Source organism: Colius striatus, chromosome 3, assembly GCF_028858725.1.
Source record: "Colius striatus isolate bColStr4 chromosome 3, bColStr4.1.hap1, whole genome shotgun sequence".
NCBI lineage: Eukaryota > Metazoa > Chordata > Aves > Coliiformes > Coliidae > Colius > Colius striatus.
Window position 1 is genome coordinate 2,506,015 of NC_084761.1, and position 22,415 is coordinate 2,528,429.

Consider the following 22,415-nt stretch of genomic DNA (forward strand, 5'->3'; position numbering starts at 1 on the left):
CAATTGCTCAGAGCAGTCACTTCTCCCTCTGTCACTCCCAGTTATGCTGACACAGATGTGCCCATCTGGGAGAAGGGGTGCAGTCCACAGAGGCACTGGGGAATTCTCTGACATCAGGACTTACCCAGAGCCACTCTCAGTGTCAGAGCTGCAGTGTGGGACAGTCATTTCCTTGGCTCCAAGCCTTTAAAACACCCAAGCAGCTGACAACCATCCAGTCCCTTCATCTCCCCCGTTCCAAACAGTGAGGCTCTTCTTTGTCAGTGCCTCCTGCTTAAAGCCAGGAGTGAAGATGATGAGGGACAGAAGGAACTACTTGACATGTCTGTTCTCAGCCCCACAGATTCCATCATCAAGCAAACTTGGTGAGAGGGAAAGAAACCTCATGTCCTTGCTGAGAAAGAGGGCCAGGGCTGGTGGGAGAAAGAACCCATCATGTCCTGGTGCCTGCCAGCTGCCAGCCCCACCAAGGGCAATGCAGCATCTCACACCTCATTTTGTTGCCACCCAGACTAGACCACAGGTAGCTTTGTCTCCCACCTTCATGAAGGATCATGAGCACCTTTGCTACACACTTGCTGTCTGGCATTAGGGACAAACATGGGGGTTTTGGTGTACCAGGAAGATGCTCTGTCTTCTGACAAGTCCTGAACTCAATCTTTCCTCCTTTATCCTCAAAAGCATCCCCTCCAGACTCTGAAAAGCATCAGACTCCAATCATTCCTGACAAGAAAAGAGGAGCCAACCCTCACCCAACCACCACAGCCCTTCACACACCATCACCAAGAGGGGAACTCCAGGAGAAAGGTTTCTTGGGGTTGAAGACAAATCAGTTATTCCCTTCTCAAACAAAAGTTCATCCCATTAAAAAAAGGCTTCAGGGTTTAATAAACTGCCATTTCTGACATTATAAATAAGTTAAAAACGAAGGTAAAACAAGCCAGTCTTGCAATAAATACATGTCAGTAAGTGCTTAAATACACACATGCCTTTGTGTTTCAAAAGTTCTCTTCAAGTTAGCTCGTGTTTCAAAGCAGCAAAGTCCTAACAACACTGCCACAGAAGTTTTGTGCCTTCAGGAAAGAAAATATTGCTTTTCTTAGCCCTTTGCAGTTTGATTCTGGCCCCAGCACGATGAGCTGGGTCAGATCTACTCGTTATTGCTTGGAAACCTGAGGAAATAAGGAACACTAAGTCTGTCTTGAAGAAAGATGCTGCTGCCTGCAGGAAGAGTCTCTGCCTGTACTTTCTAGACAATCCATTTTGACTTGTGTCTCAGTGGCTTAAAGAACAACTCCACCACATTTCCTAAGAGCATCCTGTCACATCCACAGAGGTTTTGGGTTTGACCTGGACCTGATTTCTCAAACACTCTACCAGGATAAAGCTATTTACAGTTGGCCTCAAGTCCCTGCCTCTGAAATGCCCATTTCACTGTCTGATGTGTGACTGAGGCTCTGGGCACTCAGAAACTGCATCTGTTTGGCTCCATGTCAATCATCTCACCCTACAGACCCAAATAAGGCAACACCAGTCTCCTCTACCCCAGTAAGGAAAAGGACTGACTGGAAAGAGCCCTTGGAAGTTGAGCAATGCACAGACTCATGCAAACTGACATTCACCCCCCAAAAAACCACCATTTGTGTAAAAGAGTACTGAGAAGGAGGCATCCCATGGAGAAGGTCAGCACCTGCCCTTTGAATGCCAAGGTGTGATGGTGGAGGCAGCTCCCAGAGCCCCTCTGTGTCCCAGTGGCTGCTCCTTCTGCTCACACGAGCGGCTGCCTCAAGGTTCAGCCCCGAGGGGCTCTTTGGTTTGGTGGCCAGAGCAGCTCAGGGAGGGGGCAGGAAGCCCCAGGTTGATTTTTTTCCTTGCTGCTGTAGCTGTGGCTTTGCTATCTAGAAAGATGGGAGCTGCCCTGGGACTGGCTGGAGGATGTTGTGGCTCCACTCAGCTGGGAAAAGCCGCTGTTGCAGGATTCCAGGCTGGACATGGATCCCCTGCATGGGACAGAGCAGATGGATGTCAGCATGGCAGCTCTTCATGGATAACTCTCATCAACAGATCAACTCACTCTCTCCAAAGCTTGCAGATCTCTCCAAAGCTTGCAGAAGTAGTTTTAGTCACATCATTTTCAAGTGGGGCTCTCAGAACCTCTGCCTCATGCTGGGCACTTCGGGGTGTTCATGGACAGGGGCTGAACATGAGGCAGCAGCGTGCCCAGGGGGCCAAGAAGCAAAAGGCAACCTGGCTGGGATCAGCACAAGCAGGGCAGGGATTGTGCCCAGGTGTTGAGCCTGGAGAAGAGGAGACTGAGGGCAGCCAGCAGCACTCTCTGACACTCCCTGACAGGAGGCTGCAGGGAGCTGGGGGTCAGGCTCTGCTCCCCAGGCAGCAATGACAGGACAAGAGGCAATGGGTTGCAGCTGCCCCAGGGGAGGCTGAGGCTGGAGCTGAGGCAGAACTGTTTCCCTGAGAGGGGTGTCACCCCTGTGCCAGGCTGCCCAGGGAGCTGGGGGAGTGCCCAGCCCTGGAGGGATCCCAAAGGTGTGGAGCTGAGGTGCTGAGGGCCAGGGATCAATGGTGAGCTGGGCAGGGTAAGGGGAGAGCTGGGACTGCAGCAGCTTCAGGGGCTTTTCCAGCCAAAAGGATTCTATGAAAGATTCCTTTGTCAGAGCCATTTGTCCCCGGTGACAGAAATGTTCACAGTGGATCCCAGTGCCCTCCTGCCATTCCTGACACATCATGCAGGTAGAGCAACAAGGAACTGGTCTGAATGATCAGAGGGAGGAATTTGCTGCTGCTCTGACTCTCCAGGATCTGCCCAACTCACATTCCCAAGGCTGCCACCTGTGAGCCTGTTCTACCCAACACTTCCTCCAGCTCCTAGGGAAAGTGCTTGCAAAGAATTCAAATGACTGGGTGATTCAAGAAGTGCTTTTAGCATGAAAGGAGATCAGGCAAATCCTGCCAAGGCTGATGCAGTCACCTGTCCAGAAGGTGAATACACTGATACAGCCAACATCCTGCAAGTGCCAAGTTACATCTATGAAATGACATTTATTAAGTTACTCAAAAGTAACAGCTCAAAATGCTGCCAACTGACATCAGGAAATGAGGGCTGGAGCACAAATTAGTCATAGAATCCTTTCAGCTGGAAGAGACCTTTAAGATCATCAAGTGAAGCCTTTGCCCCAGCTCTATCAACCACTAGAACCAATTCCACTGGTGGCCACAGCCCAGGGCTCCCCCTTCTTACCTACAGCAGCAGAAGGGATTCTTTGTGCAAAATGCCACTGAGTTTGTGCCCACCTCACTTATATCTGGATATTTAACTCCTCTCATTTGGCTTCTCTGCTGCAAGCAGTACAGTAAATCCCCTCCCCAGTGAGTCTCCTACCTGAAGTCCTTGGAGGCAAGCACCTCATAGTAGTAGATAAGCTTGCACTTGTGAGTGGAAACCTGCAGAGAGGCAAGAACATCATCCACCCGAGGGAGGCTGGTGCCAGAACAGGGCAAGGGGCCGTGCATCTTCCACTGCAGGATGTAAAAGCCAGGCCACCGAGTCACATGGGAACCCTGGGAGAGAAAGACAGTGCCCAGGGAGTGCCAACCAGGAGAGTGCCAGGGAGGGCCAACCCAGGCACCTCAGGAAACAGTTGGATGACTTGGCAAAGTCAAAAGAAGCTCCTGAGCTGATGACTTTGGAGAGCAGACACCAGTCACTTGTTTTATGTGTCTGAGCTGCACCTCTGCAGTGCTGGGGAGACAAATGGTTGAGTCTCTCTCCAGTGATTCAGCCTAAATCAGGACTGCAACAGCAGTCAGGAAATCCAGAGAATGACCATCACCACCATGACTATGTGCAAGCAACCCCTGCTTTCCCCTGCACTCCCACCAGAGCATGCTGGAGTTGGCCAGGGCTAAGATCCGTGCCAAGACCCACCCACATCTGACCTGGATGCTCTCTCCTTCCCGGCACACGAGTGGAGACTCCATCCTGCTGTAATCCACCCCCAGCACCCAGGTCCTGTCAATGAGCTGGGCATTGTCCCCAGCACCAGTGGAGGTTGCTAAAGTGGCTTCCTTGTGACTTGGCTCAGGAGCTCGTTTGGAGTGGAAGAGGCTGAACACCACGTCTCCCTTCAGGATGTCAAAGTCCCAGGTGATGACAGATTCCCCTTCCAGGATCTCCACAACTATCTGAGAAGGGAACAAGAACATGCACTTGGTGAAGGGTCAGGTCTTCAGGTGGCAGCCAGCATGTTGCTCCCCACTCTTCACAGCCCTTCAGTTAAGCTACTGGTCTGGAGGACACAGACTGATTCCCATGGCCAGTCTCCTGCTGCAGTGCTTCTGCTCAGGCATATTGGCCCCATCTCTCCTCTGTATCAAGAGCTGCTTCTAACTCATTCCCTAGTAGAAAAACCCCAGCAAAGCATTCAGGACACCTTCTGAGTGGCTGTGTGCTCCTGCTGCTTATGAAGGGATCTAAGCCCAGCAAATCAGAGCTACTCCTCATCAGTGAAGCTGGTGGAGTGTTTGGACACTCAGCTGCTCCTTTTTCAGACCCTGCTTTCTGATGACCCCCCATCAGGGTCTTGTTCCCAGCACACACGTTCTGATCTCAGCTCTATAACCACACCACCCTGAGTGGGTGCTGCAGTGTCAGAAGGGAAACTGAGGGGGCTTTATTTCCCCCCAAGAAGGAGCAAAAGACTACTTTACAGAAGGTCAGGCCCAAGTAGAGATAATAGACACTGCTGCTCTCATTGCCTGTCTCAACCTGCTCCCTTCTAGCTCTTAGATGCCATTAGGAAAGGAATGCTGCTGCTGAACCATCTCCTGCTCACACTTTGGGAGCCCTTCATTGTTCTAGTCAGCCTTGACCAAGGGAACACAGCACTGATACCAGCTCAGCACCTCCTTCAGCCACATGCAGGTCTGGTTTGTACCTCGTGTGGAGCTCCTCTGAGGACACTTGCAGAATGGTAGATGGTTTCTGTCCACAGGCGGATGTGATCCGAGCTCTCTGGCTCTTCCTCTGTTTGATAAAGTGACTTGGGAACCAGCCCACCTTCTGGGACAGTGCACTGGAAGAGGCACACAAACAATTAGGAGGGCTCATCCTCACCTCAAGTCATCTGGAGCATGAACACTCCCTGGCTGTCACACAGAGGATGACACACTCCAATGGGGTGAGTTTACTTGAACTATAGTGGTTTATCTGAGCTCCACTGAGAGCTTCCAACCTCAGAGGAGGGGTAGCCCAACCAGAACAGAGGTGGAACCATGTCCCAGAAGGGAGTGGAAGGCCAGGGTGGTGAAGAGGGAAATGAGGGAGCACTTTACAGGCTCCACCTGCACAAGGAGAGCTCACCATGCAGTCTCCTCCCAGGAAGTCTGGGATCACATCTTTGTCCACGTAGTCTACCAGCCCCCCTGGACCCTGGTAGTTACTCCCACTGTAAATGAGGAACTTCTGCCTGGTGTTCTCATTGATAAAGGGACTGACCTGAAATAAAAAGCAGACAGCAGACATCACTGTCACTGAGTGACATCAGTGTTCACACCACCTCACGTGGATGCTTTAGCCTCCAGAAGGCCTCGTCAGCAGGAATGCTGAGCAGCACTTGTGCAGAGCTTTGCATCTCTGAACCACTTCCCCAAAGAAGGGCTAACACATGGCAAGTGTCCTGTAGTGCCTCACAGTGTTTCCTGTTGCATGTAAAACGAGTTTGCAGTCCCTGCACCACACAGAAGCCTCACAAGAAGTTCACCAAGCATGTTCTTCCACTGCAAGAGCAATCAGCAAGCACCAGGCAGAACTGTATTTACCACTCTTCAGTGTCCTCCAGCATGAACATCTTGTTCTTTCCCCATCAACATGAAAAGCCACCAGGTCTGGGCTACCACTGCTGCAGGGGGAGGCAGAGTTTAGGTCTGATGTCCCGTCCTGATTGATGAGAGCCACTAGAATCAGAGGAGCTCCAGGTATGCTGTGCCTGGCTCTGCAGTGTAGTGGCTTGGCCTGGGCCAGGTTTTGGTGGCAGGAGGCTACAGGGGTGGCTTCTTTAAACAAAGAGCTGCCAGAAGCTTCCCCTGTAGCTGCCAGGGCTGATGCCAGTCAGTTCTGAGATGGACTCACAGCTGACCCAGGGCTGGCCAGTTAGTGACTGAGGTAACACCCCTGTGAATAGGGTATTTGAGAAGGGGAAGAAGTTACTGGGCAGTTCCTCAACTGCAGCAGCAACAGGGAGTGAGAATGTGCAACCTCTGCAGACACCAAGGTCAGTGGAGGAGGAGGAGGAGGAGGGTGCTTAGGTCCCCTGTGAGCTGTGGTGAAGACCATGGTGAGGCAGCTGTGCCCCTACAGCCATGGAGACACAGAATCATTGCAGTTGGAAGACACCTTAAAGCTCAGAGTCCAACCCCTCAGCTCCCACTGCCAAGCCCATCTGCATAAGTGCTTGTGATCCTGCAGTGCAGATGCCCCTCACCAGAGTCCAGAGCACAGGAAACACCCTGGGTGCTCTCACTATCAGCAGCCTCCCCAGGGTTTCAGGGTAGTTGTCCTCCACCACCTCGATGATCCGAAGCAGGGCCTTAACCCCAGGCCGCCACAGATGCCTCATATTTAACCCTTCCAGGTCCACCAGACACGTCCAGGACCTAAAACACACAGGACAAAGACCTGTCAGAACCTTCTCTGCACAGGGGCTGCTCCATTTACAATCCACAGGACATTTCAGGGGCACCACAGCCTGCTCAGGAGCTAGTGGAGCCAACGAGGGGGAGGGAGCAGCAGTTCCAACAGACTCCACTCCAGCAGCAGAGAGGCTGAACCCACTGAGCTGTCAGGCAAACCAGACACCAAGGCAAGAGTGTATGCTGGTAGTGTGGAAGAGAGTGAAGGCATGCAGGCCTGATGCTGAGAATAGTTCAAACATGCATCCTAAGTGCCAGGTGGAATCTGGCAGACAGCTTCCTCTATAAGGAAAAGATAACTTGGTGGGTCTGAGATAGCAAGATGAAATGCATCTGAAAGGGGACAGAAAAGGATGTAAGGAAGGACCAAGTCCACTACACATGGGTACTCCAAGCCCAGGAACAGCCTCTAGCAGGGAGACACGCTGTATTCTGCTGTTTAACCCTAAGGACACCAACTAAAGCCTTCCCAGAAGCATTCTGCTCACCACAGCAGGTCAAACTCAACACAAGGAATCAACTCTACTAACGTGATGGGGCGGCCAAAGGCGTTGGTGTTCTCCTCACATCTCTTTTGTCCTTCCTCATTGATTGACAGAACCTGAAACCAAAGGCAGCACAGCCTGGGATTAGCCTGAGTGTGACTGAGAAACCAGAGCTCTTATTTCAACAACACACACAATCCAGAAGCACACTTGTTTGAGAACTTGCAGTGTGGAAGTACAGAGGATAGGGGTGTACAGAAAAGGCTGCTCTACTGAGAAACTGTGCTGGTGATACAAAGTACAGTAACTGCAAAGCTGAGATGAAGTGTGAGAGCCTCAAGATGAAATGATGTTAGAGGAGCTCCATGAAAGGCCTATGGAAAGCTTAGACCTAAACTGCAAGTACTCATAAATCATCCTCCTGGCCCCTTTATACCATTCCAAAAGCTTCATAGAATGGTAGGGGTTGGAAAGGACCTTTAGAGATCATCCAAGTCCAACCCCCCCTGCAGAAGCAGCTCCCACCTAGATCAGGTTGACTTCTGTCTCTACAGGAAGACAGAGAAGCTGTGCTGGACCAAGTCACTAAGCCAGCTTCGAGTTGCCAGCCATGAAACACAACTGTCTCAGGTAGGTGGATCCCAGCTGTGCTACACCAAGGCCTCTCAACACCCCAAAGGAACTCAGGTTGCTGAGGTGAGGAAGGAAGGTGCAGCTCACGTGGCGCAGCAGCGATTCCTCTCCCAGAGCCTTCACCAAACCTTTCGTGTCCATCTGGCCCAGGCGAAGGATGTAGAGGGGTCGTCCATCTTCAAAGTAAACACAAGGCTTTAAAGAGGGGAAACACTCCAGTTTCCTGGGTTATCACTCTACAACCTCTTACAAAAGCCACAGGAAATATTGGAAGAGAAGAAACATCATATCCAAAGGCAACCTCATGCAAGAGATGCTGCTATGAAGCAGCTCTAGGCTGCCTCATCTAGGCAGGGACAATAATAGGTTCCTTTAATGCAAACTGTGCTGGAAGGTGAAAGTAATGCTTCTGACCTTTGTCCTGATAATGCCATCCTCCAGTGTAGTATTCATCCAAGAGGGCAGGGGGCCTCCAGGACTGCAGGATGTAATCCACCTGGTACTGCTTTCTCCAGGACAGGGACTGACAGAGCATCTCTCGAGCTTTGTCGATGTTGAAGTCACGAGCCCGCAGGAATCGAAGGATGTGTTCATCCCTGGGGATCTGAGGGGAGAGAGAAAGGCTGAGGATGGAGACTGGGATGTTACCTGGACCACTGCTCCCTACAGCCCACTGCTTTTTCATCTCTTAAGAGAACAAATGTTAAACCTCCATTCCTCCTCCCTCCTTCCCCAGGTGGTCCAGCTGAAGCAGCAGATGGTGCAAGGAGCACAAAAGAAGTGTCCAGCTCCCAGCCTGGGAGAAGCCTTTCACTGAGCCAGTTGCCAGGAGTGCCACTGAACTCTGGGCTGGCTGCAGCTTCCCTCAGCTAGCTCTCCTTGAGGCCAGGCAAAAGACAGTGTGAGAAGCTGCAGGCAAGCTGGCAAAGGATGGGAAGCAGGCATTGGATACCTGTTACCCACATGCTGTGTGGAAGGGGAACGTGACTCTGTGGCATCTGAATGGAGAACAGACCCTCAGGCCCAACCCCAGCTCTCACACAGGCCCTGCTGTGCTGCCAACCACACTCCCCTGGTCATGTTGGAACAGGAAAGCTGTGGGGTTCTTCCACAGGCTTCCCCTGTCCAATCACACCATACTAACTCCTGCCAAACCAAACCGTCACAGCTGCCCTGGAGCCTCTCTACAGCATCATTGAGGTTGGAGAAGACCTTTCTGACCGAGTTCAGCCATTGCCTCAGCACTGTCACAGCCACTAAACCACGTCCCTCAGTGCCACAGCTCCATGGCTTGGAATCCCTCATCCCTTGTCTCTTAGCACAAGAGGCAATGGGCTGCAGCTGCCCCAGGGGAGGCTGAGCTTGGAGCTGAGGCACAACTGTTTCCCTGAGAGGGGTGTCAGCCCCTGTGCCAGGCTGCCCAGGGAGCTGGGGCAGTGCCCAGCCCTGGAGGGATCCCAAAGGTGTGGAGCTGAGGTGCTGAGGGCTGTGGGTCAGTGCTGGGCTGGGCAGGGTGAGGGGAGGGTTTGACTCCATGAATTTAAAGGTCTTTTCCAATCAAAATGTGATTTTATGATCCCAACACTTTCCATCAGTAATCCCAGCATGAGAGGCACAAAAGCTTTTCCACAGCTCCTATTCCAACCTCCTTCCAGACCTCTCATGTTCCCTTTAGCTGGAAGACCAAAAGAAAGGCTTGGCAGCAATACCAAGCAGCAGGAATTAACAAATAGACCTGAGAGATTCCCCAGAAGTGCCAGGTTTGCCTAAAAGCCTCTCAGTTGCAAAAACAAGTGGATTATAGCCACACATGCTGCCAATTTCAGTCCCTTCAGCCCAGCTCTCCAAGAAAGTCTTTGGCCTCATTCACAACATCATGTTTCAATTAAAAATTCTGTCAAGCAGGGACAGTTCCTCCAGAGAAGCTGCTCTGTGCCCCACACAATGCACACAACCCCAGCCCTGCTCTCATACAGGCAAAAATAAAGGAGCATGGTCAGGAGTCAAAGCCCTTTTGTTTGTTCACTGACATGTTCATGAAAACAGAAAGCAGGGAAGGGAGAAAAGCCACCAGCAGTGTCAGACTGGCAGCAAGCTCAGCTTCCCAAGCTGCAAGAGATATTAAGAGTTGATTCCACCTAAAGGAAAGGGTGGAGTTCAGGCCTCCTAAAGCCAAAGAGATGGGAGGTGGATGCCATTGGTTTCATGTCTGCCTGTTGCCAAGCTCCTTCTGGCTGACAGGAGGCTGAATCAGGGCAGACAGAGATCACAACCACTATTTAGTGGAGTCTGTTTTAGTACTTAAGCTGTTGTTATTACCAGGTAGCTGTTCACACAGTACACTCACAGCTACCTGGTTAGCTGGGAGGCCAGCCTCAGCTGTTTCACAGTATCACAAGGGTTGGAAGGAAGCTGGAAAGCTCAGCCAGTGCAACCCCCCTGCCAGAGCAGCAGCACCTAGAGCAGGGCACACAGGGACTCATCCAGCTGGGGTGGGATGTCTCCAGCAAAGGAGCCTCCACAGCCCATCTGGGCAGCCCCTGCCAGTGCTCCCTCACCTAAACAGGGAACAACTTTGTCCTTGTGTTGCTTTGGAACCTCTTCTGTTGCAGCTTGTTGCCCCGTGTCCTGTCATTGTCCAGCCTGGCTCCAGCCTCCTCACACCCACCCTTGATGGATCTGTCACCATGAATGAGCTCACCCCTCAGTCTCCTCCAAGCTGCAGAGCCCCAGCTCCCTCAGCCTTTCATCACAAGGGAGATGCTCCACTCCAGCATCTCTGTGACCCTGCACTGAACTTGCTCCAGAGCTCCCTGTCCTTCTGCAACTGAGGGGCCCAGCACTAGACACAGCATTCCAGATTTACTCAGAGTCAGAGCATCACAGTGACATGGCAGCAGCTTGCAGGTGGCTGTTCAGCCAGTCCTCCCAGGGGTCCTCTGTTCCATAAGATGTATACATATTCCTACAGTCTCCACCTGCATTTAGCAGCCACCACACTCTTGGACATGGTCCAAGTCATACACCCTGGGTTTGGTATCAGTGGCCTTGGACAGAGTTGGCACACGTTTGACGTTCTGGATTTATCAGCTCTTAGAGATTCAACAGTATTGCTAGTCACTGGAGCTTATCAGCACACAGGCTATGAGAACAAGCTGTGTTTAGGCTTGCCAAGGGCTGCTCTCTGCCTCACTACCCACCTTGCCCTTGTGTGTTTCTTGAAGCCACCGGCGAAGGCGGATCAGGCAACTCTCCTGCATTGGAGTCAACTGGCCCAGATAGCGCTCGATGTAGTCAGCATCCAGTTTGTCAGCTGGAGGGGAAGAGAGACACAACAATTCAGAGAGGACTTGGCACAGCCAACAAGGAGATATGCAGGTATTACACATCAGGTTACTGATGATGTACACTGGAAGAGTGCAGAAGCCCTCGTTTTAAGCTGCCTGAGGGAAGCGAGTGATACTCACTGTGATTGGGGCATGAGGACACAGCACATAAGGTTTCAAAGCTACATCATTCTGCCTGTCCCTTCAAACACAAAGATTTCATCCCTCCCTGAACTGCTCCAGCAGGAGCTTGAAAAGAAATATCATGAGCTCTGGCACTCAGCTCATCAACCACACCAAGACCTGAGCACCTGAATCCTTTGGTGTCCTAAAGATCTCATGCCCGAAAGGCATGTAGGCACACAAGGGAGAGGGCTGGGAGGACCATCCCTAAGCCAGATCTTCATCAGACAGGGCTTCTTTTCACCCCATCAGACATCATTAAACATAGAATAAGGCTTGGAAACCCACAGGATACGCTGGTGCTGGGTGATATTTGATAAGTGCTATGCCCCCAACTGACTGCACAGAGCTGAAGAGCAGTCCCAGGCAAACCAATCACTTCCTGAACAGGAGCATCATGAGAAAAATAAGAGCTACTCTCCTCTGCTGCTAGATGGGATCTGCCATTCTTAGATTAATCTCAAAGCACATGGACGTTTCTTAGCTCTTCTGTGGACTTTGATCCCTTTTCCAAATGGATTCCCATGGAAGGAAGCTACCAGAGAGGGTCTGGTGAGACCAGAACCATTGATAGCTCTAAATTAAAAGGCCTCTCCTATTTCTTTTTGTCAGAGAAGAATTTTACTCAGTCTAGAAGACATCAGCACACCAACACACAGGAAGATAAAGTCCAATGGAGGTGTTTTGTGTGAGATGTAGCAACATTCTGCAAGTTTCCCTTGGCCAGATATAGGGACAAAACCCATTCAAACCCATCCCCAAGAACATGATTTTTCAAGCAGCATCTTGTACTTCAGACACCTTTCAGTCTCTCCACTTTAAGATCTCAATACTTCTAAAGTCAGAGCAAAACCAAGGTTTGGGGTTTTTTTTCCAAGCTCAAACACAAACATTTTCCCAGCACAGTCTCTCTTGGCTTTTCCATTCTGGGGAAGGGGGAAATGTTCCATTGTTTGTTTTTCTTGAAGAAAGAAAATCACTTTCCTTCCTCCCCACCCACAATCCAGTTCATGTCAAAACCTGAACTAATTATTCAGTGCTACTCAAGGCATTCTGACTGCCAGCAGCTGCTGGACACTGCCATACACACCATCAGGGCTCACAGCTTCTGCTGGAGGGCAGGAGCTGCCACTTGGCTCTTTGGTAGATCCAGGAGTCTCAGACTCCAGCAGTGTGGGTAAGTCACCAGCATCCTTTCCAACAGCTGGAGCTTGTTCCTCCTCCTGTCCACATGTCTGGGGAGGTGTCCAGCGGGGGATGAATGTGATTCCTTGGGAGATCAGCTCCTTCAGATAGTGTTCAATCACTTCCTTGCCCTGAAGGGGAGAAACTCTCTCATTAGGGAAAAAACCAGCCCCAGCTTCCCAGAACCAGCAAGGTGCAGCTTTCCTCAGGACAGATGACTAATGCTGTTAAACAGAAGGGAAATCATTGTCTCCTTCCATCTGCATGACCCTGTGGGGAAAAGCTCTGTATGAAAGCACCACACAAATGGTGAATTACAACACTGGCCAGACAGATTCCCACTCTGGGGATGAAGTTACCTTTAGAACCCTTTTAGCCCGTTCTCCTGCTCCCAAACCATCACTCAGCTGCCCTCTGTTCATCTGCAGCACAGGGGAAAAGGCCTCCAAAAGGAAGCCTCTGCCCAGGCTACTGGAGGGTGCTGATTCTTATCCAGAGCTTTCTCCTCCTGCATGAGAACAGTATCCTCAGTGTCTGGAGAGCCTGGCACCCACAGCATCCACTTCCACCCTCCTCTGGCACAGCCTGGCTCCCTCCCCTGCAGTCACAGCCCAGCCAGCAGGTTGGTTTTTCCCCTCTCATTTGCCCTACTGAGTGACTTCAGAGACAGAGGCAAAGGGGATAAAACTGCTGGATCTACTTTTCAGGAAGCAAACCAGAAGCACACTGAGAGCAGGTGGTTGGGTTTGGGCTTTGTGGCACCAAGGGAAGCCCATCTTACCCGTTTGATGTTTGAAGTGTACTGCTTCATGGCAATTTTTTCCACTGTGCTCTCAAAGCCAAAGAATGACTTGATGTCAAGAGATGCAGACTGTTCAAAGCAAGTCCACTCTTCATTCTCAGGATGAACCTAAAGCCAAAGATACACATAGGGTTGGATGGTAGCAGATAGCTCACCTTATGGCAGGGTCCTTGCCCCTGGTACCAAACTGGCTGTTGAATCTACAGAGTGAGAGGGCAGATGCTTCCTATGAGGCACTGACAGACCCACATTTAACAGCTTAGCTCTCCTAGAGGAACAGAAACATCAAAGTAGGCAGATGGATATTTGTGTTAACCCTGAACTCTTCACTAGCACAAGGAAATGAAGATTAAACCCCAGCTGACCTGAAGGGTAACACTCAAAGCTGAACTAAAAGAACAGCAGGAATGCCCACTTGAAACCAACATGTCAAGATCTCCTTATGGAATAACAGTGATGGCCTCTTGGAACACGCAATTAGAACCTCCTGCCTCTGCAAAGGAAACCAAATGAAACATTCTGGTTTTGGATAGGAAAGTCAGCCACTAACGTCAGTCTTCTGCCCAGAACACAGGAGACAGGGCAGAGTGGGGAGTTCTCCCACTGTCAGTTCAATATTCACTTGTCCTTTCTAAGCAGTTATTCTCTAGATGGTAAACACTTCATGTAACCTTTTACCTCTTTTAAAGCTAACCCTTTCCTCAGCAAGCTCTGCCTTTGCTCTGGAGGTGCTGCTGCTCACAAACTGACATGAAAGGGAAAAAGTCCAACCTCCAGCCCCTCCCTAAAGGACACAAATTCCCCCAGGGGAGATGCTAAGTAACTGCCAAGGGCAGGATCAGATTTCTCCAAGTTGCTTCAGAGAGCACTGCAGAAAAGGAAAGATGAGAATAAACCTGTTTCCGGTGCACTCTGGCAAAGAAAAGGGAACTGGTAAAAATAGAGCAGGGAACCATCTTGAGGATGCAGCCAGCCAGCTCCCACCCCACTGCAGGAAGAGCACTCCCCTCAAAGCCCAGCTGAGCTGCTGACTTGTTTCCTTCCCAAGAGGACGTGAGCCCACAAACAAGCAGCAAATGGGAGGGTGGGCTGTGTGTATTCCAGAGCTGAGCTGGGAGCATTTCACAACTCTCAGGACCTTTCACCACGATGCAGGGTTGATTTATTGGAGTTTTGAGGAAGCCCCTTTCCCCTCTGTAGCCACCAAGTGATGTCTGGCTCAGGAAAGCCCCTCACCATCCAAAATGTACAACTCTTTGTTGTGCTTGAAAGAGAAGCTGCTTACAGTTTGCTTACTCCCAAGAAGCTGAGCTGTTGTCCAGTTGCCAAAAGGGCAGGTAAGTAACAGGATCTGGACTTTTATTTAGGGAACAAAAGGCAGTATCTGATTGCTTCCAGAAACAGATGAAGCTGTTTAATGGTGACTGAGCTCTAATAGCACAATTACAACTAAATGGCACACTGTGGCTGGATCTTCAGTGACAAAGTGAGATGCCCCCAGGCCACAAACAAGGCTCAAGATCTTTCTCCAAATGCTAAGAGCATTAAGACCATGACAAGGTGCTAAAACTTTCACTTATTTGTGGGTTAAATTAATTGCCAGGCTTCCCTCTGGCCCTCATCATAAATATTAAGGGTTACCTTCTAAATATCCAGATCTAAATACATGTTCAAGCTGCAGATGCTTTTCAACAACTTGAATTTCAGCCCATCAGGGAACACCAGCAGCTCTGGAGCACCATTGGTGGGTTTTTTACTCTCACCCTAGGACCTAAACTCCCATCAGAGAATAATAATCAACCTAAAACTCCAACCAGAGAATAATCATCAACCTAAAAATATCACTCAAAGCCTATGAAAGCACTGCAAAGAAAGCTGCATCCTAAGACCCAAGAACACAGTAATGTCACCTCCCAGGGCTCCAAATCCATTCAGGCAACTTCATCCTGGATATTAGTGTGGGAAGCAAGTGTTGAAAGTCACACACTAACAGCAACAAAGCACTTACTGAGTAGCTGCACGTCTCGAGGACAACAACCCGGTTGGCAAACGTCTCGTTGTGGGCTTCAATGAGGAGAGTTCGTTCCTTCCAGTTCACTGTGTTCTTCTGGATGAAGAAGACATACTCTACCCCTGCAATCTGAGAAGGGTGAAGAACCAAAGGGGAGGGAGAGAGACAAATAACTTTAGGTGTCTTTATCTACCTGAGGCAGCCAATAAAAGGCAAGGGTCTTCGTGCCCTGGTTGCACTTGCCTTCTTCAGCAGCCTTGGAGCATCCACGTTGAGTTTGCAGCTCCGTTCAATAATGTGGATGGCTCCATCATCACTCCTGGATTCATGCAGGATCTCACTCCCCAGGAAGACTGGGATCTCTGGACATGTAGGAAAGCGCTTCTCATATGCCTGGGAGTGAAAACAAAGCAAGGTTTGGCTCTGGCTAGATCAACTTGAAGTCTTGCAAGAGAAGTCTAACAAAACAGAGGTTCTTCCTCTGAGAAAAAGGGAGTGGAGGCAGGGGTTGAAGTTAAAGCAGGAGAGTTATGAACAGAGCCAGCATCTGCTCATGGCAGCCAGCAAGATAAGCATGTCTTAACTTCTCTTTCACACATCAAGTGGAGACAAAAGCCTGTTGTAAAGAGCATTAGAAAGGGACTCATAACTTGACCATCAGCCACCTAACCTTTAGCTAGCAGAAGCAAGCACAGCTCCACTGAGTTCTGCTAGCTAAAGACTCCACACAGACCATAAGTTCCAGGCAGACACATTGTCTGGATGAGGAAGCCACTTGAAAAAGATTTAACACTCCTGTCTCTTCAAATGCAACATGTCCAACAGTCCTAGTTACCCCAGAGAATCAGGGGTAAGACCACTGGTTATTGGCTACTCTGCCTTGATTTGTCATTCCTAAAACAATGCTGTCTGGTTTTAAAGCCTTTCATGTCTTATTTAACCCCCATCCCTCTGAAAAGCCTTTTATCCAAAGCTTCTTTAGCAGCTCTAGCAAAAATCCAGCTTCCCATAGCACTTGCAGCAAGTGAGCTTGCTTAAATGGTACCTGCTGCTGCACTTCTTTCCCCCCCTTCACCACCTCTCCCTGTATTGCAAGGTCTTTGCAGGCTGGAATGATTTCCTTGCATTCCTGAAAAGTATCTTGCAGCTTGTGATGCTGTTGGAGATATTCAGCTGAAGCAACAACAGCCCAGATTTCAACTACAGCCATCACCTGGGCTTTCTCCCCACTGCACTCACCCACAGCAACACCCTTGAGATCATCAGGTGGGTTCTTGCTATCATCTCACAACCTCTATGAACAGCTGCCATCTTCTCATCTTCTGTAAGATGCATTTTGTACAGCACATAAAAAATACAAGTGCTCCTGAGAGAATTATATGCCACAGAAGAAAACACTCATGTGCTGCTGCTGGAGGTGAGCTCAGCTGCCAGCACACACAGCACCATGGGCTTGGAGTGGCTGCTCTGTTACCACAGCAGTTGAGGGCTGGTTGCCCCTGTGTGTGTTCATGTACCCTGGTGCTGTGAATAATACCTGCTCTTAAAATAACTCAGGCACTTAAGGACACATTCCAGACCTCCTGCTCTCAGACCTCTGAAGGGAACAGAAGTTATTGCAGATTATCATGTTGCTCTGCTATCAGGAGGGAAGTGTGAGCACACTAAAGCTGGAGGTCTGGCCACAGAGTGCACAAGTCTTTAAACCCTCCTCTCCAAGTCACTGAGCAACGTTGTTCTTGCTTTGCTGGATTTCTTAAGCAACTTTCCCCTGTATCTGTGAGGCTCTGCCTGTACTTTTCACTCCTGATTACAGGTAAAACAAAACCTGTTTGGCTAAATAGGAAACTTCACACAGCAAGTGCCTGTTTCCAACCCCAACCCAGCTGGCTCCATACAGCCCATTGCTTGGATTGCTTTATTTCTTACGATGGGAATTCACTGATGTCACGTCAGGGATTGCTGCAGGATGCTTTCAACCATCTATTCCTGGAGCACTGCACTGTGCCCAAAGCTCACAGAGCATACCCATCCCTTACTACCTGCCCTTTCATACCTGCAGTTGCCAGGAGGTTAATCTTCTCAGACAAAGTTAATACTTCCTATTTGTGCTTCTACCTTCCCTCTCAAGCCTCCAGAGACTCCAAACCACCATCTAATGCTGTCTTGAGGTCAAAGCATTTACCTTGCTAATCTTTCCTATTCTAGCACATACAAGCAAGAGTCTCTCCAGGTCACCCAGTCCTCCCATTCTTAGTTACTAAAGCCTCAGAGCTCAGTCAGTGAAAGCTGTGAACACCTTTGTAGGCCACTGGAATACCAGAATACTTAGCAACTGGTTTTCATCTGTTTGCCCCATGCTACTCCTCACCTGTGCCCTTAACACCCTTGCAAAAAGAGTAACTGAAAACTCTACTCTAAAAGAAGGCTGCCCCTTTGACCCTGCAAAATAGCAGCCAGTGCAGAGGCCAGCCAACACCTGAAGTGTCAGCAGATCCCATGAGAATGGTGCTGGGATTGTTTATGTGCTTAATGGTGAACCTTAAGTCTGTAAATCCACAAAACTCCCCAGCTCTGTTCCTGCAAGGAAAGCCAGGCCTCCTTCACCCTCAGCCAGGCAGCACCATGCCCCAAGCTGCCTGAACTCAGGCAGGGCAAGCAGGGAACATCACGTGTTCCAGGGCTCCATGTTCAGTGGGCAGGGACTAACTGTAGGAAGCAAACACTGAGCTAACACCATCTCTTTCTCTGGGTTAGGACTGGGGATTTCTTGCCACAAGTTTAAAAGGTGCAAAGTGTCTGGGAAGAAAGTCCCAAGTTGGATGATCTCAGCTTCCCACCCTCTGTTCTTTCAGGGGTGCAGGTGTGCCAGGAGCCTTCGAGGGAGTGTGGAGAGTGTCTGTGCTTTGATCCTTCACTGTCCTAGAAGAACAGCTCTTGGTTCTCTGCAAAGGCCTCATTTCAACAGCTTCACCAGGAGCACTGAGCTCTAGGTGCCTCCTCACTACTGAAAGAAAACACAGTGGTCAAGCTCAAGTACTACACACCACCAGGTACCTGTGCCTTCCATTTGAAGATAAAGCCATTGCACCTCAACACAGGGAAGCTTCTTTCTCCACTATGCACTTTATCCAGCTGGATAAACTGTCATTAAATCTAGCAAAGCTAAGACCAGGAGGACTAAGAGTGCAGCCACTATTTTGGACAGCTAAACAACATCTGGAGAATGAAGAAAGGCCTGGGGACATGGCTATGTACAGACAGGAGCTCCAACCCATCACCTAAAGAGGTGGAACATTTCCATATCTGAGAAAAGTGATGCAAAGAGGATTCCAAGCCCTTTACTATTCTTCTTTGCACAACAACTCTAAAAATACAGCAGGCAAAGATGCCTGAGATCATATGAATGGCAGCTGAAGCACTACTCTGCAGTCACAGTCAAGATGGACTGTCAACATGCCTGGTCTTTCACTGCTGAAGGCTCTGAGCCATCAGGAGAGCAACTCATCTTTTGAATCCAGCACCCTCATATCAAAACCAGTGCTCATGGACAACAGCACATTTGTGCTCCAGCACAGAAACTGAGGCAAGTTATAAAGGCAGGGGTATTTTTAATGCTCCCACCTCCTAAACCCCACTGGGATTAGCATGGGCATGCAGAACCAGCTAACAATTTGTGTTAGCTGGGATGTAGAGGACCAACACTGTGAGAGACAAACACCTGTGAGAAGAGAGCCTTTGAGGACAATGCAAGGAAGCCACACTCAAATGTCCCAAATTGTTGGTCAAGTACTCAGTAACCAGCACAAAGAAATGCATCTGTGAGAAGAGATTGCCCTGAAGGTCAGCCAGGTGCCAAACAAGAACAAGTTATACCAGAATACCAGTGTCAACCCCCAAAAAAGACACTCTAAAGCCTCACAACTACAGAAAAACAGGGGAAATTGCCCTTCTCCACAACTCTCCTCCTTCCCCTGCTTAAGCCCTTGAACTTCAGAGCACAGAGGTCTTCCCTTTCACTTCCCAAGCCCAAGGTGTTTTACACCCTGACAGTGCAAGTGTGTTCCTGCTCCCCTCTCCTGTTCAATCTCTTGGAGACTAACAATGTTTTCCTCCAGGATCCAGAGAACATGGCAGGAGGGCAGCAGCTTTTATAACAGCTACTCTGCTTTCTCCTCTGTGGGTTTCAACATCCTTTTCTAGCAAGTGACCTTGAAATCCATCGTACAACAGAGGCCTTAGGAATCCAAAACAATAGGGACTTCCAAACACTCAGCTACTGCATGAAACAAAACACTTTAAAACACAGACTCTCCTGCACATGATGAGGCTCCTGGCAGTTCCTTCCAGCCCACTGTCTGCTGGATCCTGAGTGGCTCAGGATGACCCAGCTTCAAACCTTAATGTTATCCTCTCGGCCTTTGGGCTGCAAACCAGCTCCCAGGGCAGCAGCTCTGTCTTTCTCTCCACACCAGTCACCTAAGAGAGGTGATTTTTTCAAGGGTCTCACCAATACACAGCAAAGAGGCAAACTGGTTTGAGTTCTCCCTATCAGCATGCAGGTTCTTTAGCAAACTAAACAGATAAAGCCTGCTGCTGTCCATGAAATCACACAGAAACACAGGGAGCTATTTTGGAACAGCAGTTAGCAGGAAAACATTCATCTTCTACTTGGTAAGTGATGCTCTGAAGTGGCTGCTATCATGGCTTTAGGGTTTGGTCCATTGTTCTGTACTGATAGGGCTTCCTCAGTGGCAGCATCAGAGAGATCTGCTGCTTCAGATTTGGGTAAGAGCTCAGAAGTGGGAAAAAAACATAGACTGTCTCCCCTTTGATGCCAATATACACTCTTCAAGATCCCTCTCAAGTTTAAGAGCTCAGCTATTGGGAAGATGTTGTTGTGTAGAAGACATGAAGGAATTAAATTGTTATGCACTTGATGTAGACAGAATTTGGTCCTGTTGGAGTCAATATTCTATCAGTATTACAAGGGTAAGACCAAGAGCTAAGACACTTCAAACTTTCCTGCTGAAACATGGAGTTTAAATTGGTATTAATGAGATTCTTCAAGGACATGTGACAGCCATGTGCAGTTTGTCAGGATAAAGCAAGAAAATGTCCATCTGTGTTCAGATGAATGGGATATGAGGAGGAGACTTCAGGTTTTGAGCTAAAGATGTCCAGACCATCATGCCTTTGAATATAGGTGATGAGAAGCAAGGTAAGACCCCTCATCTCTTCTAAGGGAGAAGTGTGCACATTTGGACTAGCTTTTGAGCAGCTCTTATGATACATCAATATCTCTGTGCAGGGGTCAGACAGGTATTTGGGGTGCAGAAATACACTGAAGTCAGGGAAGAAGGATCTTCATTGGGTCTGAGAAATAAACCCCAAAAGCATCACCCCACTCTTTTTGCTGGAAAGAAAAAGATTTGCCAGTGAGAAGTCTACTGGACCACAGCACCCAGGCTGCAAACATTGACTCAGTGTTATCTCTCCCTGGACTACAGCCAACAACTTGCCTCATTCCTCCAGATTTTGGTGAAAGAGACAATTCAGGGAGCAGCAGCTGCCTATGACAATACAGGGCCAACTGAAACAGCAGACCTACTAAAAGCAGGACATGCACTGCAGCTGCACAAAGTTAACTCAGGATACTACCAACGTGCCTGACCTCCAGTCTGAGGAGAAAACAATGTCCCCCTCAAGTGATTCTGATCTAGGATTCTCCTCTGCTTACCAGGAAGAAGAAACTTGGTGGTGGAGCAGTTCAAGTCACAAAGAGCATAACACATTGGCTGTGGAAATACAGATTGCTATGGAAGCAACACCTTCAGGAACCATCCCTAGCTGGCTGGACAGATAGCCCAGTGTGGAGACAAGTACAGCAGAATAGGAAGGCAAGGAAACAGACATCTCAGGTGACTAACACCTTCAAGAGCAAAGTACAACAATCAAGTGTGACATCCCACACCCACCACTCAGTGAATCACCTCCCAATCAAAAATGCTGCCTTACTGTCACTGCCAGAAGCTGCTGGGAGAATTTATACCATACTGGCCATAATTCAGGGTCAAACTTGGGCAGGTCATTGTGCTTAGCAGTATAAAAAGCCCCCATGCTGGCTGAGATGTAACAACTGATGATGGTCTGTGTTTCCTTCCCTTTTAGTCCCTGCTAAAGGTCTTTTTGTCTTCTGCATGCACAGTGACACTGGACTGTAGCTTACCAGCACTATATCAGATTAAGCTTGAGACTAGCCTCATCCTTCAAGGAAATAAGCCTCCATGCTGCAGTTGGAGAAGGTGATTAAAGAAAACAGGGGCTATCTTAGCTTTGAATTACTGTAAACCTCTCCCATCCACACATAGTGCCAACACCATCTGCTCCTAAACCATTCTTACCCAGCAAATGAAGCCTTAGCAGGGGCAATGCAAAGCTATCAGAGACTCATGATCAGGCCAGATGTGCAGATGTTGCTACCAACAGTTCTCTACAACTCTGAATAAGCACTTCTTCCATCCACTTCCAGCAGCTGTGGTAACCAGCACTCAGCTAATGTTTGAGGGGGAATGTCCCACACCATAGTCTCAAGAGAAATGTCATCTCTTTGCTCAGCCTGACAGTTGCTCACTCAACCTGCTTAATACCAGGGGGTGGTGGTGGCAGGGCACAGGGACTGAACACATGAGTACAGCTGTGCAGAATCATCCCAGCTGACACAGAGATCATTACTTTCAGACTTGTGTTGCCAAATGCTTCTCAGCAGTAAGATGATGGGATATTTATAGTGTATCTTGACAGCATGGTTTCAAGTCATCAAGGCACACTGAAGCATCGTGTCTTGAGTCAACACCAGATCCTCTGTAAGTGCACTCAATGTTAACCCAGTAGCTTCTGACACACCAAACTTACCTTCAAAACACAGCAAAAAGAGACAAAGGAAGCTGTCTCCTTTTAAACAGCTGGCACAGACCACAGCTGCAGACAGACCATCCACATCCAAAGATGGTTTGTTTGCAATCAAAAGGCAAGTTCTATAGACCTTACAACCCTGCCACAGAGAGCAGATTCTGTTTTGT

General features: G+C 49.2%; 1 protein-coding gene across 2 annotated transcripts in view; it reads right to left on the reverse strand.

Annotated features, from left to right (window-relative positions):
- Nucleotides 1-871: 871 nt before the first annotated feature.
- The window catches only part of SEC14L5 (SEC14 like lipid binding 5), a 33,810-nt gene continuing 12,266 nt past the window's right edge, over nt 872-22,415 (reverse strand). For both annotated transcript variants that reach the window (XM_061992599.1, XM_061992598.1), the window contains 14 exons: nt 15,577-15,726; nt 15,331-15,462; nt 13,302-13,430; nt 12,426-12,651; nt 11,027-11,139; nt 8,241-8,430; nt 7,914-8,002; nt 7,239-7,309; nt 6,501-6,672; nt 5,381-5,515; nt 4,956-5,093; nt 3,958-4,203; nt 3,401-3,579; nt 872-2,000 (listed from right to left, as the gene is read on the reverse strand). In XM_061992599.1, the coding sequence (XP_061848583.1) occupies nt 1,895-2,000; nt 3,401-3,579; nt 3,958-4,203; nt 4,956-5,093; nt 5,381-5,515; nt 6,501-6,672; nt 7,239-7,309; nt 7,914-8,002; nt 8,241-8,430; nt 11,027-11,139; nt 12,426-12,651; nt 13,302-13,430; nt 15,331-15,462; nt 15,577-15,726 (2,076 nt within the window). In that variant the 3' untranslated portion in view covers nt 872-1,894. The remainder of the gene's footprint in view (nt 2,001-3,400; nt 3,580-3,957; nt 4,204-4,955; nt 5,094-5,380; nt 5,516-6,500; nt 6,673-7,238; nt 7,310-7,913; nt 8,003-8,240; nt 8,431-11,026; nt 11,140-12,425; nt 12,652-13,301; nt 13,431-15,330; nt 15,463-15,576; nt 15,727-22,415) is intronic.